The sequence below is a fragment of the Pogona vitticeps genome, chromosome 4, assembly GCF_051106095.1.
Source record: "Pogona vitticeps strain Pit_001003342236 chromosome 4, PviZW2.1, whole genome shotgun sequence".
In the NCBI taxonomy this organism is placed as follows: Eukaryota; Metazoa; Chordata; class Lepidosauria; order Squamata; family Agamidae; genus Pogona; species Pogona vitticeps.
Window position 1 is genome coordinate 135,500,386 of NC_135786.1, and position 15,707 is coordinate 135,516,092.

The window sequence follows — 15,707 nt, forward strand, 5'->3', positions numbered from 1 at the left end:
TGTCATCAAGATTCTATTTGAGGAAATGATGTATTGTGGGTCCACTCTTTCTTTGGGGATAAATTCTAGAAAGTAGCCTCTGGAGACTTCTTTACCTTCTACCGATTCTGCAGGGGTTCAGTTTTCTCCCCATATTGTTTAACATTTACATTAAAATCATAGAACAGTCTAGCTTTGCAGTGTGATCCATTCAGTAGATAGAGGACATTCAAATCCATTGATACCTTTCTTCAGAGAGGTGTGAATCAGTGGCTGAAATTCAGTTGCTTAGCAGAGTAAGTTGCACTAGAGTAGGTCCATTGAATCTTTGGGGTTTGGGTGAGACAATTCCTCTATAAGTTCCATAGTTTTCCAATGGATCTGTTCCAGTTGAGAATTACTTTAGTGTACTAAGTGGCAACTAAAGTAGGCCCATTTGAAGTGTTAACTGACTGAATCTCCACTCCTTTAATGAGCCTGCTCTAGGGTGACAGAATTGATGGATAGATAGTTCCATGCTCTGGAAAGAAGCTGCCAACTTACTGCAGCTTAGCTTGAACTGTTTGATGATGTTGCTGATCTTCTCAAACCGATGGATGTCACGCTGCTCTTTACACTGATAGTGGGAAATGACCAAAAAAGTGGCTCTTTCAAACAGAAGAACCTCATCAGCTTCAATGATCTGAGCAAAATTCCTGAGGTTCATCTCCAGTTGCTGGACGTTGGGAATCAGCTGATAGACGATACTGGACCAAGCCTTGTAGAGAGTTTCATCCCAGATGGATGTTCTGAAGCAGGCACACTCCAGCGGACGGGAGAGGCGCTTCAAGTCCTCTTCCCGCTCTTTGAAAATCAGATCACGCTGGTCCTCCTGGACCAGGTCCATCTTGTGTACAAGGCAGAAGATCTTGGCATCGGGGGAGTTCTGGAGGATGGCCTCCAGGCACGACTGGTAGTAGTGCATGTCCTTCTCCAGCTCCCGGCTCTCCACGTCAAAGACGTAGATCAGCACCTCCACATTGCGGAAAATGTTATCACGCTGGCTGGTGAAGTAGTTCTCCATGAAGGTGTCCTGTCCGCCACAATCCCACAAATTTAACACCAAGTTGCCCAGAAACCGAACATGGGAATGTTCCACGTCAATTGTCGCTCCAAGGCGCCGTGTGTCTCGTGCAATATAGTTTGCAAAAATAATGGATCTCATGCTGGTCTTGCCAGACCCGCTTTTCCCCATCAAGAGCACCTTCTTCTTCATGGCTGTGTTCGGCATCCCAATCCTCTGGCTCTGGGCTGGCCCGGCGGCGGGGGAGTCGGGGAAGCAGAAGCAGAGGTCCCCGCTGCCTCCTGCGCTGTTAGGCCTCGAAGCCTCGGCCTCGCGTGAACCCCTCGCCCGGCGCGGGTGCCGCCCCTTTCAGCCTCGCCCGGCGCGGGACGGCCCAGCCCTCCGAAGCACCTCGAGACAGTCACGTGAACCCGCCTGCTGCTCGGGCCGCTCCCCTCCTCGCCTGGGCCGCGGTCAGGTCGATAGATAGTTCTTTGTTTTATCTATACTGTATTATCAGGTATAATGCTCAGTAGAAACAATTCTTATTTGCCCATTCTTTTTAGTCAGACAGTCTATGGACGAAGAGTGATTTTTTCCTGTCAGTTATGTAGTAACAATTCAGTCAGTTGGTCATGAAGCTAGTTAATCTGTTAAGCTCTGTTCATGTAACCAGTTTATCTTTTTTCTACGGAATGTTGTTTGTTTTGATCTATGAAAAATTGTGTGTAAATGGAACATTGTATTCTTTTTTCTTACCACTGTGCCTGAGTCAGTTATTGAAACAGTAAGTGTTTAGTGGAGGGCAACAAGAATGATCAAGATGCTGGAAACAACCCTTATGAGGAAAAGCTGAAAGAATTGGGTTTAGCCTTTAAAAAAAAAAAAGAAGACTGAGATGATAGCACTTTTCAAATATTTGAAAGGCTGTTATACAGAGGAGGGGCAAGATCTATTCTTGATCATCCCAGAGTGCAGGACACACAACAATGGGCTCAAGTTAAAGGAAGCCAGATTTCTGTTGAATAGCAGGAAAAACTTTCTAATTGCTAGAGTAATACAACAGTGGAACCAGTTACCTCACCCAACACTAGGAGGGATGTGGTGGCGCTGCGGGTTAAATTGCAGAAGCCTCTGTGCTGCAAGGTCAGAAAACCTGCAGTCATAAGATCGAATCCACGTGACGGAGTGAGCTCCCGTCGCTTGTCCCAGCTCTTGCCAACCTAGCAGTTCGAAAGCATGTAAATGCGAGTAGATAAATAGGTACCACCACGGTGGGAAAGTAATGGTGTTCCATGTCTAGTCGCACTGGCCACGTGACTATGGAAACTGTCTTCGGACAAACGCTGGCTCTACGGCTTAGAAACGGGGATGAGCACTGCGCCCTAGAGTCAGACACGACTGGACTAAATGTCAAGGTGAACCTTTACCTTTACTAACACTGGAGGCATTCAAGAAAAACTCGGGCAATCACCTGGCAGATATACTTTGATTGTATTCCTGCAGTGAGCAGTGGGTTGGACTTGATGGCCTTGTAGTCCCCTTTCAACTTCACTTTTCTGTGATTCTATGTTTTAAGTGCCAGTTGAAGAGAACTAAGCAGTAAGGACTGGCTTACTGAGGGGAGACTTGGAGCTAATTTTGCTCTGTAGGTCCCTGAAATTTTTCTGCTGCGTTGTTAGAAGGTTTTTCTGCCAATAAATTTCCACACTCTACCAATACTTAATATGCTATGCAACAAGATTTCAAACATTGTCTGAGAGGAGTAGTGGGCTAGATGTGGATTGACAAAATAAGACATGCCTGCTTTTATTACGGAGACATGTTGATCCTGGAATAGGATTACTGTCTCTCTTTAATGGGGTTACACACTGTGGGAGAGGTCAAGGATGCTATTTGTCTGTTTTTAACTTGCTTCATGGTGGCATCATTATCTCATTGTTGGCCAATTTGAGAGGTCCGAACAGGTGGGATGCAATAGAAATTCTTTCCTAAGTACAAATAGATAAAGTCCCTGATATTATAAAGACATAATTCTTTCTAGAATTGTCTATTTACATGAGACTGCTGTAGCTGAATTATCAGTTGTGACCAGAGGTGCAACCTCCACACAAATGGAGAGACTGTAATTTTTTTTTAGCAGTGTAACTTTGACCCAGCTCTCAGCGGATTAGGGTAATTGTGCATGATGAATGGCTAATGAAGACTGTGTGATCAGCTTTTGCTAACTAATGCATGCCTCAGTCTATGCTCAGTGTAACCCTAAAACAGAGAAGGTCAATGCAAATTAAAAATCCTTTTAAAAGTTATTCCCTCTATTAGTGCTGAGTGCTTTTTGTTTTGTGCCTCCTCTTGCATAGTAGGTTGCTACAGGTATTTCTTTTATTCTTCATGTAAATGTTTCTGCCATTGAATCATACATTGAAAAAGAGAGATGGAGTTGAAGAGATTATAAGGGGCTAAACAATCAAGTGATTGTTCAACATCTTATTGATCTGTTTCTTTTGTGTGGTTTTTCTAATTAACAGTTGATAATGACTCATTTGCCTGAAGTTTCTCATATTCCCCATTCAATTTTTACAGCACAATCTATAAATAGTCTGATCTCTTCTTACATGGATCATTAATTCCACCTGCAGATAACACAGAGGAAACAATCAATAAGTCAGCAAGAATGGGCAGAGTGAACATTAACTGGTAATAAATTTGGCCCTATCCAGGGGTGTGGGTTTTTTGGGGAGGAAGTTTTCCTGTGCCCTAAATACTGATTTATTTATTTATTTATTTTATATGCCACCCACACTACCCAAAGGTCTCTGGACGGCTTACAATATTTAAAATACAATAAAAATTCAACATTTAAAAAACAATTAATATATATATAAAATTGCCAATTTAGCACATTGATTTGTCTTTAAATTATTCATCAGAACTTTATAATGTATCCATCACTCTGAAGTTTTTCATTTGAAATAGCTCATTTTTAAAAAGTAAAATAATGCACAGTGTCACACAAACTTGTTTTTTCTCTCTCATTAGGCATTATTATAAGTACTTCAAAGTAAATAGAAATAATTAACTGATCATATGCAAATATACTTCCAAGCCAGCGAGAGAGAGAGACTGCTCTTAGAAAAAAAATTTGAAAGGAAAACAGAAATAAATCAATTTTTTGTTTAGTTGTTTTTACCTGCACATCAGAAAAATTAAATTCATGAGTTGATATTGGTTTAAATTATTATGTGTATTTGCAATTTTACTTGATACCCCTTTTTAACAAATCAGTTTTATAACAGTTACCAAACTTGTCTCATAATTGTGATGGGATCAATTCATTACAGTTTGAATCCAGTGATGTTATTGCACCAATGAAAAGTCTACTGTGCAAGTGCTTAATTCCTCCATAGGAAGTTTTCCAGTTCTAAAACAATGCTGACAACATTGTTTCTCCGTTCAAAGATGTAGCCGTGATAGCCTGTCATTCTGTATAATAAAAAGAAAACAACAAGAAAATCAACAAACATATGTGGCACCTTAAAAAGTCAGATTTATTTCAATAAAAGTTCACAACAATATAAATTTGTTAGTCTCTAAAGTGTCGCATATTTCTGTTCTTTCTTTCATTCTTGCTTTGCTTTTGCAGCTTCGGGCAAGCTGCGTTGTCCCCAGGTGGCCCCAGAAGAAGAGAACCCCTTCTGAGTGTTCTCTACCTTGGAAACCCTAGAAGGGGTCTCCCTGAATTGAGATTGTCTTGATAGAAAACTGCTGCTGCTGTTGTGTACACTCTGCAACATAATGCAAGCAGAGTGGAGATTCCTGGCAGTGCAGCTGTGCTGGTTCACGTCATTGCATATACAGTTGTACAAATGGTTGCCCAGGAGAGTTTATTTATTTTATTTATTTAAAATATTTTATCCCACCTTTGTCCTTAATAAGGACCCAGTTGTGCAGCAAGATATACAATCAGTTGGACGGGTTATTGTGCAATCTCTTGTGCTGTTGCTTGCACAATAGCTTGTGAAATAGCATAATGCAGTGTAGCAGTGATCATAACTCGGCAGCTTTATCCAGGATTTAAGCCAATGAATTTTACGCAGCAATGCTGTTATTTTAGAGATGAGAAATTTTCTGTGGAAAAATCAAGCACTGGGGGTTTTCCTCTCTGGAAAATACTTGTGGAAGATTTTCTGGTCCATATCACTGCCTGTGGTTGTGCAGCCATGACAAAGCTGCAACTAGTGCTAATTCACTATATCTGTTGGCATGGCACAGATATTTGACATTTCAACTGTATGGGGTTTTAGGTGCACAGTTGTTCACTCCCCCTCCCCCAAACGCTGCATGAAGAGTCCTAATGCACCAGCTCTTTGCTACAACCAGTGTATTTTAATATACCCCATGTTGGAAGCCTTGCCTCCTTGCAATTATCTCTCACAGTGGAGGCATTTGGGAGCAGAGCAGCTTGGATGTTCTTGCACCTTCTTTTTGCTCCAGAGACAGGAAAAGATCCTGCACTTTCTGTCTTTTGGGCAACCTGTTAACATCTCTTCTGATGTTAACGTCTATGACGATGGCTGCTCCTCAGACCATGTGCCCCAGTTCAGGCAAAAAAGATGATCAGGGGGCTGGAATCCAAGCCCTATGAGGAAAGTGGGAGAGAACCAGGCATGTTTAGCCTTGAGAAAAGAAGACTGAGGGGAAATATGATAGCGCTTTTCAAATACTTGAACGTTTGTCATAGAGGGGAGGGGCAGGATCTGTTCTTGATCATCCCAGAGTGCTGGGCATGTAATAATAGACTCAAGCTACAGGAAGCCAGATTTAGGTTGAATATAAGGAAAATATCTTAACTGTTAGTACGACAATGAGGTGGTGAGCACTCCAGTGTTAGTGGGAGTCAAGAGAAAATTGGACAACCATCTATTGGATCCGCTTTGATTTGGATTCCTTCACTGAGCAGGGTGTTGGACTTGATGGCCTTATAGGCCCCTTCTGCTCAATGATTTTATGATTCTATGAAGTGGCTCTGCAGTTTTCATCTTGTCATTGAGGAATGCCTGAAAACCTGGTAACCACTTCCAAAGCTCTCTGGAACACAGTCCAAAAGCCGTTGTTCACATCAGACACATCTCCGGCAGCTATGTAAAGGAAAGGAAAGGAAAAGTACATTGTATCATTTCCTACTAACAGATAAAAACGACTACATACGCCTTGAAGCGAATAGCAGCATTCTCTAATAGGTCTCATTTATTTTTATATTTCCCCAGGGCAAGCTATAGAGAAAGAATGACAGCAGTGCTACGTATATAATGGAGGTACTGTATATAAGATGAAAGTCTCTTGCAGAGAAACTCCAAAATGCAGGTTCATAGAATATTCATAACAGAAGTGTTTTGGCCCAGGACTGCAAGGAGTTTGTAGCCACTCCATAGGCAACACAAAAGACAAGAGTGTTGCTTTTAAGAATATGTGGCACTTTAGAAACGTCACTAGTTCTCCAGCTTCCTTATATGAGGAAAAGGCTGCATACATTTTAATGTTCTCCTCTGCTTCTGCTTCTTCCATTACTGGAAACAAGATAGCAGTGTTGTCTGTGTTTTGAATATATGTGAGGGTGGTGGAGAGAGAATCCATAATATTAACTCTCTTCTTAAGTTTTGTATGTAATCACAAAACTCTGCTCAATATATGAGCTCAGTGGCTAACTCATTAACTTTCACATGTGCCATGTCAGGCATTATGCATACTTCCCTTATGCTTTGTTTCCAAAGAGATTTTCCTTCTGAAATTACAAACCTATGTGTAAACAAATTCTATGCACACACCTTATTTAAAAGGGGGAAAGTGTTTTAACTCCTTCCGAGGTTCTTAACCTGTGCTCTGCAGACCCCGAGGTGGTCACAGTGTCCTTACAGAGGGTCTTGTGAAGAGTTGAAGAGATGTTATGATTATTTGGAGCTAAAATAGAAAGAAAGAAATCTTAATTTCCCTTGCTTGTTTGTATAAAATTTGGTTTTTCTAACTTATCACCTCTGTTATTGTTATTGTTCAAAAATACCAGACAGTCAATCAAAATCACGAAAACATTGACTGTATTATATAACATACAAGTTTTAAGCAATATCCTAAGCATCTGTTAAGTATCAGTGCAGTATGTATGCTGTTCCTAATATTGGTGTTTTTGTAGTTCTGATGGTGTTATTTCTGAGATCTGCAACTGTTTATAATACTGTGTGAAATGTCTTGATATTGTTCCCAAAGCCCCAATGAGTACAGGGACCACTAAAGCATGCTTCATCCACAAGTGAGATGTTTCAATTGCCAGATCCCTGTATTTTGTTTGTTTTTCCAATTCTTTATTTTCAGTTCTGGAATCCCCTGGAATTGCAATGTCAATGATCCAGATATTTCATCATTCTATTACTACTATGGTGTGTTATGTTCAAGGTGTCTACCATTTTGCATGTGGAAATCCCACAATATCTTGACTTCATCATTTTCTGACACCTTCTTTACCTGATGTTTCCATGGGTTTTTAGAAATTAAGTTATATTTTTTGCATAATGACCAGTGCACTAATTTTACAGCCCTATCATGTCTAATTTAGTAATCTCTTTGTGTAGCCTTTGCATATTTGCAAATGAGGTATGTCATAGTTTCATCTGTTTCTTGGCAGAGTTGACATTAGAAGTAAGCACCTGTTTCTTGAATCTTAGCTTTCATCACATCGGTTTGCAGTGCTTGTTCTTGCGTAGCCTGGTCTATCCAGGCCATGTTAAGGTTTGATTTTCATCTTTTTGCATTCTTTAGTATCATTTTTTAATAAGCAGCTGTTATTTCATGCCTCTTGAAAGTTCCCTTTCTGTTGAGTTGGGTATAGGGAGTTTTCAGTTAAATTATTATATATTGATCTTGCAAGTGCTCGTGTGAGGAGCTTGAACATTGATGGAAGTCATGTAATTGGTTGATAATTTGCTGGGTTCATTGCCCCTTTGATGAACTTTTATTATCAGAAATGTGTGGCCAGTTGTCATCAAGTCTTCAGTTGTAGATTTATAAAGTAACGAATTAAATTGCCCTGCTATATGTTGATAAAGACTTGTTAAATGCTTTAGCCAAATCCATGCAACTCATCTGGACCAGGTGCACTCCAGTTTTTCACAACTTTTACTTGTCTCTTACTCATTTCAGTTGTTATTACAATATCATCCATATGTTTTCCTTGAGTTTCTTTACTAATCCTCTTTTCCTCGATGATTGCGGATTCGAGGAAAAGAGCTCTCACAGCATACAAAGCCTGTCCTAGCGAGTACAACTTGCAGGTTCTTCGAGTTGCTCGTAGCAAAGTCCAACAGACTGCCAGGAGATGTTCTAACAATTATTGACTTCAGCTCTGCTCTCAGATACAGATAGCAGCAGACACAGGTAACATCAGGGAAATGTATGAAAGTATCAAGCAGGCTTTAGGTCCAATACAGAAGAAATCTGCTCCTTTGAAGACTACTACAAGTGTGATCATCCAGGACTGAGCACAGCAGATGGAACGCTGGGTGCAGCACTACTCTGAGATATATTCTAGAGAGAATATAGTAACCAAAGAGGCATTAAATAACATTGCCTGCCTGTCTTGGAAGAGTTGGACAGCAAACCAATTTCAGAAGAAATAAAAGTGGCTTTGGATTCCCTTGCCTCTGGCAGGGCACCTAGGAAGGGTAACATACTTGTTGAAGTGCTGTAAAGAAACCATCACCACTGAGCTGTATGAAATCTTTTGTCTTTGCTGGAGTGAAGGTGGAGTACCACAGAACATGAAGGATGCAGACATCGTCACATTCTACAAGAACAAAGGAGATAGGGGTGACTGCAATAACTACTGTTGCATCTCTCTTCTCAGTGTTGTAGGGAAGCTGCTTGCCCGTGTTGTGCTGAAGAGGCTCCGGGTGCTTGCAGACAGAGTCTATCCAGAATCACAGTGTGGATTTTGAGCTAATAGATCCACCATTGACATGTATTTTCCCTCAGACAGTTGCAGGAGAAATGTAGGGAAGAATGACAGCCACTCTTTGTGGCCTTCATAGATCTTACAAAGGCCTTTGATTTGGTTAGCACGGACAGCCTTTTTAAAAATACTTCCCAAGATTGGATGTCCACCTCGACTCCTTAACATCATCAGGTCTTTTCATGAGGAAATGAAGGGCACTGTAGTTTTTGATGGCTCAACGTCAGATCCCTTTGACATCTGAAGCAGAGTGAAACAGGGCTGTGTCCTCGCGCTGAACCTGTTTGGGATCTTTTTTGCTGTCATGCTGAAGCATGCTTTTGGAACTGCTACAGAAGATATCTATCTCTGGACTAGATCAGATGGAAAGCTCTTTAATCTCTCTAGATTGAGAGCGAAGACCAAAGTGCAGCTGAAAACCTCTTTGCCAACGATGTAACTGTTGCCCATTCTGCTGAATAACTCCAACAACTTATGAATCATTTTAGTAAGGTCTGCCAAGATTTTGGACTAACAATCAGCCTGAAAAAAACACAAGACATGGGCCATGCGTGGACTCTCCTCCCTCCATTACCATCTCCACACAAGAACTGGAGGTTGTTCATGATTTTGTGTACCTTGGCTCAACGATCTCTGGCACTCTCTCTCTAGATGTTGAACGGGATAAATGCATTGGCAGAGCAGCTACCATGTCCTCTAGACTCACAAAGAGAGTATGGCTTAATAAGAAGCTGACGGCATATATGAAGATCCAGGTCTATAAAGCCTGTGTCATGAATACACTCCTGTACTGCAGCGAGTCCTTTGTGCACAGCAGGAGAGGAAGTTTAAAATGTTCCATATGCATTGTCTCTGATGCATTTTTGTTATCACCTGGCAGGACAAAGTTCCAAATAGAGTAGTCCTAGAAGGAGCTGGAATTTTTAGCATGTATACATTATTGAAGCAGTGACGTTTACATTGGCTTGGGCATGTCGGGAGAGTGGCTGATGGTTGGATTCCAAAAGATCTCCTGTATGGAGAATTAGTGCAGGGAAATCGCCCCAGAGGGAGACCACAGCTGCGATACAAGCACATCTGCAAGCGGGATCTGAAGGCCTTAGGAATGGACCTCAACAGATGGGAAATCTTGACATCTGAGTGTTCCACCTGGAGACAGGCGGTGCATCATGGCCTCTCCCAATTTGAAGAGACCCTTGTCCAGCAGGCCAAGGCAAAGAGGCAGTCGTGAAACCAGCAAAACCAGGGAGCTGGACCAAGGGACAGATTGTATTTGTCTTCTGTGTGGAAGGAATTGTCACTCTCGTATTGGCCTTCTCAGCCATACTAGATGCTGTACCAAGACCTCTATTCAGAGCATGTTACCATAGTCTCTTGAGACTGAAGGATGCCTACACACTTTACAAATGTCTTTAATCCATGAGGCATTTTTGTTATGTCTGGTCAGGCTTTCTCAAATTTATTTCCAAAATTTTAGAGCATCATCTTTACATGGGCTTTTGCTCTGCATTTTCTCCTAGTGATTTATAACATAATAATTGGTTGTTGTTATTTTAGATTGGTGTGGAATAATTCCAGTAAAAATACTATTATAGAAGTATGTGCATTAACAGATCCACTTGTTTCTCATTTCTCTCTAAATCTGAAGACCCTTAATGAGACACTTTTGATGCACTTTAGGGTTTTAAATCTTGAGTTAATTCTTGTGGTCTGCGACAACAAAAGATATTTAAACGGGGTCTGTGGTAAAGAAAAAGGTTAAGAACCACTGTTTTAACTGAAAACATCCCTTGTTTTTCTTGTGACTAGTAGTTTCAGCAACAGATTTGACAGTGGCAGTAATAGTAATAGGGGACCCTTGGGGCCCATATGACTCATAGTCTGCATGCAGCCAACTGTTGCCTACTATTTGTTGGGATAAACTGGCAATCCATGCACAAGTAGAATTGAGCACACAATTTTGGCATTTGTGCCAATGTCTAGAAAATGATCTGCACCCTTAGAATGTGCATTCTTGGTCTAGTTTTAATTTTTCTCTGTTTTTGTCTTCTGTAGATCCTTTTCACACCTTAATACAAGAAGACATACTGGCTGAAGGAGATGTGACCTGTGCCAAGGAAGACATGGCCAATATGCAGGACGGCATTCTAATGGCAGTGGTGGTCACAGGTCTTGGAATGTTGTGTCTGGGAAGTTTAACAGCGGAGGATTCCCAGTGCCTGCGGGTTGAGCACCCTGTTGTTACGAGTGAAGGTAAGTAACCAAGAAAGGGGCTTTGAATTACAAAAGAAAGTGGAGCAGATTTAAACACTAAGATCTTTATCACAGGAAGGACAGTAGAAGTGATAAGTTTTGCACCTTCACTCAGGTAGTAGACACCTGACTGTGTTCAGAAAACCAAACTTTGTAGGTTAATGACTGGAAGCTTCTACTTATGGCTGATACACATTTTATGTTTCACTTCTTTTTGTCAAATTAGTGGGCCAGTCCATTAGTGCTCAGAAAGAGTGCATGTGTGGCAGTGGGCAGCATTTTGCTTTAGACTCTGAAGTGCATTATTTTGTCAGGATGAATCATCTGTAGAGGTGGCATTGTCAGAAGACACAGAAATGGGTGGCCTGACGGTTGGGTTAGGAAGTCACCCATGCACAGCCTTAAAGGCTTTTTAATCATTACAGCCAGTTTCTTGGTGCAAACCTAGGTAGCCAATACAAAGTAGCAGATCTGCCTTTCATCAAGTCAGGCAGTCAATCCATTTTTATCTATTCTAGCCAGCAGAAGCTCTTAAGTGTCTCTGGCAGAGAAATCTAGCCCTGTTATTTGAACTTGTTTGACTTGATATGTAGAAGATTAAACTTGGGATCTTTGAGTTTATGAAACACGTGGCTTGCCATGAGCTACGGCCATGCCCTGGGTGGTGTAACAGCAATGAAATTAATAATACTGGTTCTTTTTTTTCATGCTCTTGCCCACACTATTGCTTTTTGCATCATATTTTAGTGTTCTGTTGTGTGTTTTTCTTTTTAATTCTATATAAACATCCCAGAATAGTGCTTCAGCAATAATGGGGTGGTATATAAATTGCAATAATAATAAATAATAAATACCCAGTAGGATGAAAAATCTGTTCTCCTTTGTCTCGTAGAAATGTATAATCAGATTTTAGAGATGCTGCAGGAGTAAATGGGCTTTAGAGTTACATGCAAGTGAAGCAGTACCTTTATTTTGGGCCATTTTGGCTGCCATCTAAAATGGTGTGCTGCTTCCTTGCATAATTTCTTTTCTTCTGCACACCAGGCTAACTTCCCTGAAAAGCTAACTCCCTCCAGTTTGTCTGATAAACATGTGTAGAGTCTTTGTCAGGGATGCAGAAACACTTACCAAAAGGGGGAAGTTCAAGATTGCAGGCCAGTCATGGTGGATTTTACCTCCATACAGCTGTTTTCAATCTGTTTATTTAACTGGACTCCCAGTGTGGTGTAGTGGATAGAGTGACAAACTAGGACTCTGGAGAATAGGGTTCAAATCCCCACTTAGCCATGGAAACTGGGAGAGTGGAACTGGTAAAAACACTCCTTAAATATCTCACTTACCTTGAAAACCCATTACGTTCACTATCAGTCAAGTTTGATTGATAGCACAAAACACACATATTTAATTGGCTATGTAAATAAACAATCTGTCATATTACATTGAAGTATTAGAATCACGCATACTGTTGACTAACAGTAATAAAGTTTGAAGTGTACCAAACGAAGCAGTTACAATGTGGCTGCTTGCCATGAAGTCAAAAGCAAAACAATGAGTGAAATGTTGCAGGATAAATAAAAACATAAAATTAATCTATTAAAGCAAAGGCAAATATATATATATGTGCCTTTGCTTTAATAGATTAATTTTATGTATATATGAGCAGCCAATGCAAGGCAACCAGAGTGGGAGAAATATACTGATGTTTTCTCGTCCCACTAAGACGTCTGGCCGCCGCATTCTGTACCATTTGAAGCTTCCGCATCAATCTCAAAGGTAGCCCCACATAGAGCGCATTACAGTGGTCTAATCTTGAGATTACAAGCGCATGGACCAAAGTGGTGAGCACCCCACCATCAAGATAGGAACACAGCTGGGCAATCTGCCAAAAATGGAAGTAGGTGGAACGGACCACTGATGCCACCTGAGTTTCCATGGTGAGCACCGGATCCAGATGGACCCCCAAGCTGCAAACCTCACTCTTCGTGGTGAGAGTCACACCCCTCCGAAAGTGAGGGAGTTTCCCAAACCACCAATGGAAGGGCCACCAACCCTCAGGACCTCCATCTTCTCTGGGTTCAGTCTCAGCCCATTCACCTGCATCCATTGCAGTACAGCCTCCAGACAGCGCTGAAGGGACAGAATGGCATCCACTGAAGTAGGTGAAAAGGAGATGTAGAGCTGAGTGTCATCAGCATACTAATGGCAAGAAGCCTCACATCCAAGAAGCCTCACACCCAGCGGCCTCATATAGATATTAAACAGCATTGGGGAGATAATTGAGCCCTGTGGAACCCCACAGTTGAGACTCCATGGGGCCAAGACACTCTCCCCAAGCTGTACTCTCTGAGGGCAGTCCTCCAAGAAGGATCAGAGCCATGCAAGTGCCAGCCTGCCGATTCCCAACTCGGAGAGCCTCCCCAGGAGGATACCATGGTCGATGGTATCGAAGACGGCTGGGATATTGAGGAGGACTAACAAGGACATTTTGACCCTGTCAGCCTCCCTCAACAAGTCATCCAACAGTGCAACCAATGCTGTTTCTGTGCCATGGCGTGGCCTGAAGCCCGACTGGAACAGATCCAGGGCATTGGTTTCATCCAAAAGAGCCTGAACTTGGTCAGCCACCACCCTCTCCACCACTTTACTAAGGAAAGAAACATTGGCAACAAGCCTATAATTGCCAATGTCGTCTGCCGCCAAACTTGATTTCTTCCTAATGGGCGGAATGAGTATCTCCTTGCCCTCCTGGAGAGACCCATTAATTATTGCTGTGGCCCATTCAATTGTTATAGGCCTGGCTGCTTTGATTAGCCAGGCCAGGCAAGGGTCAAGAGAGGAAGTGGTGGCCCGACAGCAATCAAGCACTTTGTCTACCATATCTGTCATCACAGGCTAAAAGAATTCAAATCTTACCAGGCAAGGCGGAGTGCTGGAAATCTCTGCTTGATCCACTGTATTCAAAAAAGGAGAGAGTTCCCGGTGGATGGCCTCCACTTTACATTTTAAAAATGCTGCAAATTGGTCTGGTGAAATACTAGCAGGAGACCCATCACAGACCAATTCCGGATAGATCGCGAACTATACGGAAAAGTTCTGCCTGCTGATTTGAAGCTTCACTGATCTGGTTAGCAAAGTGTGCTTGGCTAGCAGCCCTCACCATAGCAAGGTAATGGTTAGTTGTGATCCTGACAGCTTTCCGATTATAATCCATTGGGTCCCATATCCAATTGCACTCTAGCCTTCTCCTGTTTTGCTTCATAGCTTGCAGCTACTGGTTAAACCAGAATGCAGGCCAAGCTCTGCACCAGAGAGGGTGTTTAGGAGCGATTGTGTCTACAGCCCTGGTGGCAGCAGCAAGCCAGCCATCAACCAGAGCCTTGACAGGAGTGCCATTCAGATCAGCTAGAATCCCTCTCATGGAATCCTGGAATCCTAAAGGATCCAGTAGCGTTTGAGGGCAGACCATTAAAATAGGTCCATGCTCCCTGTGGGGAGGGAGAGTCACTGAGAGGTTACATTTTATTAGGTGGTGATCCAACCATGACAAGGGAACTGACACAAGGTCAATTACCATCAGACCACACTCAGTCGGCTCAGTGGAGAACAGCAGGTCTAGTGTGTGACTGCCCATGTGGGTGGGGCCTTTAACATGTTGGGACATGTCCAAGGACGCCATGGTTTCCAAGAACTCAAGAGCTGGACGAGAAATCTCTGCCTCGAATGGATGTTGAAATCACCCAAGACCAGAAGCCTCGGGGATTCCAACAGTGCCGTGGAGACCCAGTCTGCCAGTTCTGGTAAGGAAATGGTTGGGTCGCGGGGAGCAGGGTAACCCAGCAAGATAACAATACAATCCCTGGCCCCGATCAACATGTGGAGGGCCTGCAGAGGTGGGGCTATAACTTTTCCCACCTAACTCTTAAGGTGATTTATCTGCAATAGCAATCTTGTTCTTTTTGGTGCCTGATCTTTAACAAGCTTTTGACTGATTTTTCTTGAGGGAGCACAAAGACCTTGATCCAGTTGTGCCTGATCACCCACTCCCCAATATTTGCAGAGAATTGAGCCTTCCTCATGCCCCCGGTTTTGGAGTTTATGGTCTTAGTGGTCAAAGGTGTGGAGGAGTTACCTCTGATACTGCATGACCAGTCACATCAACATTCGGTAAACCATTTCTGATAGGCGGGAACAGTTCAGACAAGAAGTTATAACTTTTGAATGAATTCCTGAATACGGACCTTGTTTTGCAAAGTGATTTGTAGATACTGTAGTATGGGCTTGCTCTGTGCTAACTTTGAATGCATACTTCTAAAGATCACATTTCTGATTTTTTTAAAAAAAACATTCCTATCCACCTCCATGCTTTGATGCCAAGTTGTGCAGGTTGAGGGAGCCAGAGAAAGACAACGAGAAAGAGGAGGCAGTTAAGGACAG

The 15,707-nt window shown here is 42.2% G+C and overlaps 2 protein-coding genes across 3 annotated transcripts in view; one reads left to right on the plus strand and one right to left on the minus strand.

Annotated features, from left to right (window-relative positions):
- Window positions 1-15,707, plus strand: part of SEMA5A (semaphorin 5A) — a 195,819-nt gene that overhangs the window by 76,298 nt on the left and 103,814 nt on the right. The window contains exons 1-2 of one of the 2 annotated variants that reach the window (XM_078392566.1): window positions 6,246-6,336; window positions 11,076-11,273. In XM_078392566.1, the coding sequence (XP_078248692.1) occupies window positions 11,144-11,273 (130 nt within the window). In that variant the 5' untranslated portion in view covers window positions 6,246-6,336; window positions 11,076-11,143. Of the gene's footprint in view, window positions 1-6,245; window positions 6,337-11,075; window positions 11,274-15,707 lie in introns of those variants that run through there. The other variant, XM_020812770.3, reaches the window with a different exon arrangement.
- Window positions 401-1,401, minus strand: LOC144589114 (ras-related GTP-binding protein A-like). Its single transcript, XM_078393078.1, has one exon. It carries the CDS (start codon window positions 1,247-1,249, stop codon window positions 401-403), a length of 849 nt encoding a protein of 282 aa, XP_078249204.1. The 5' UTR covers window positions 1,250-1,401.

Coding starts and splice junctions, on each gene's coding strand:
- LOC144589114 (XM_078393078.1), bottom strand. CDS start 1,249: ATGCCGAACACAGCCATGAAGAAGAAGGTGCTCTTGATGGGGAAAAGC.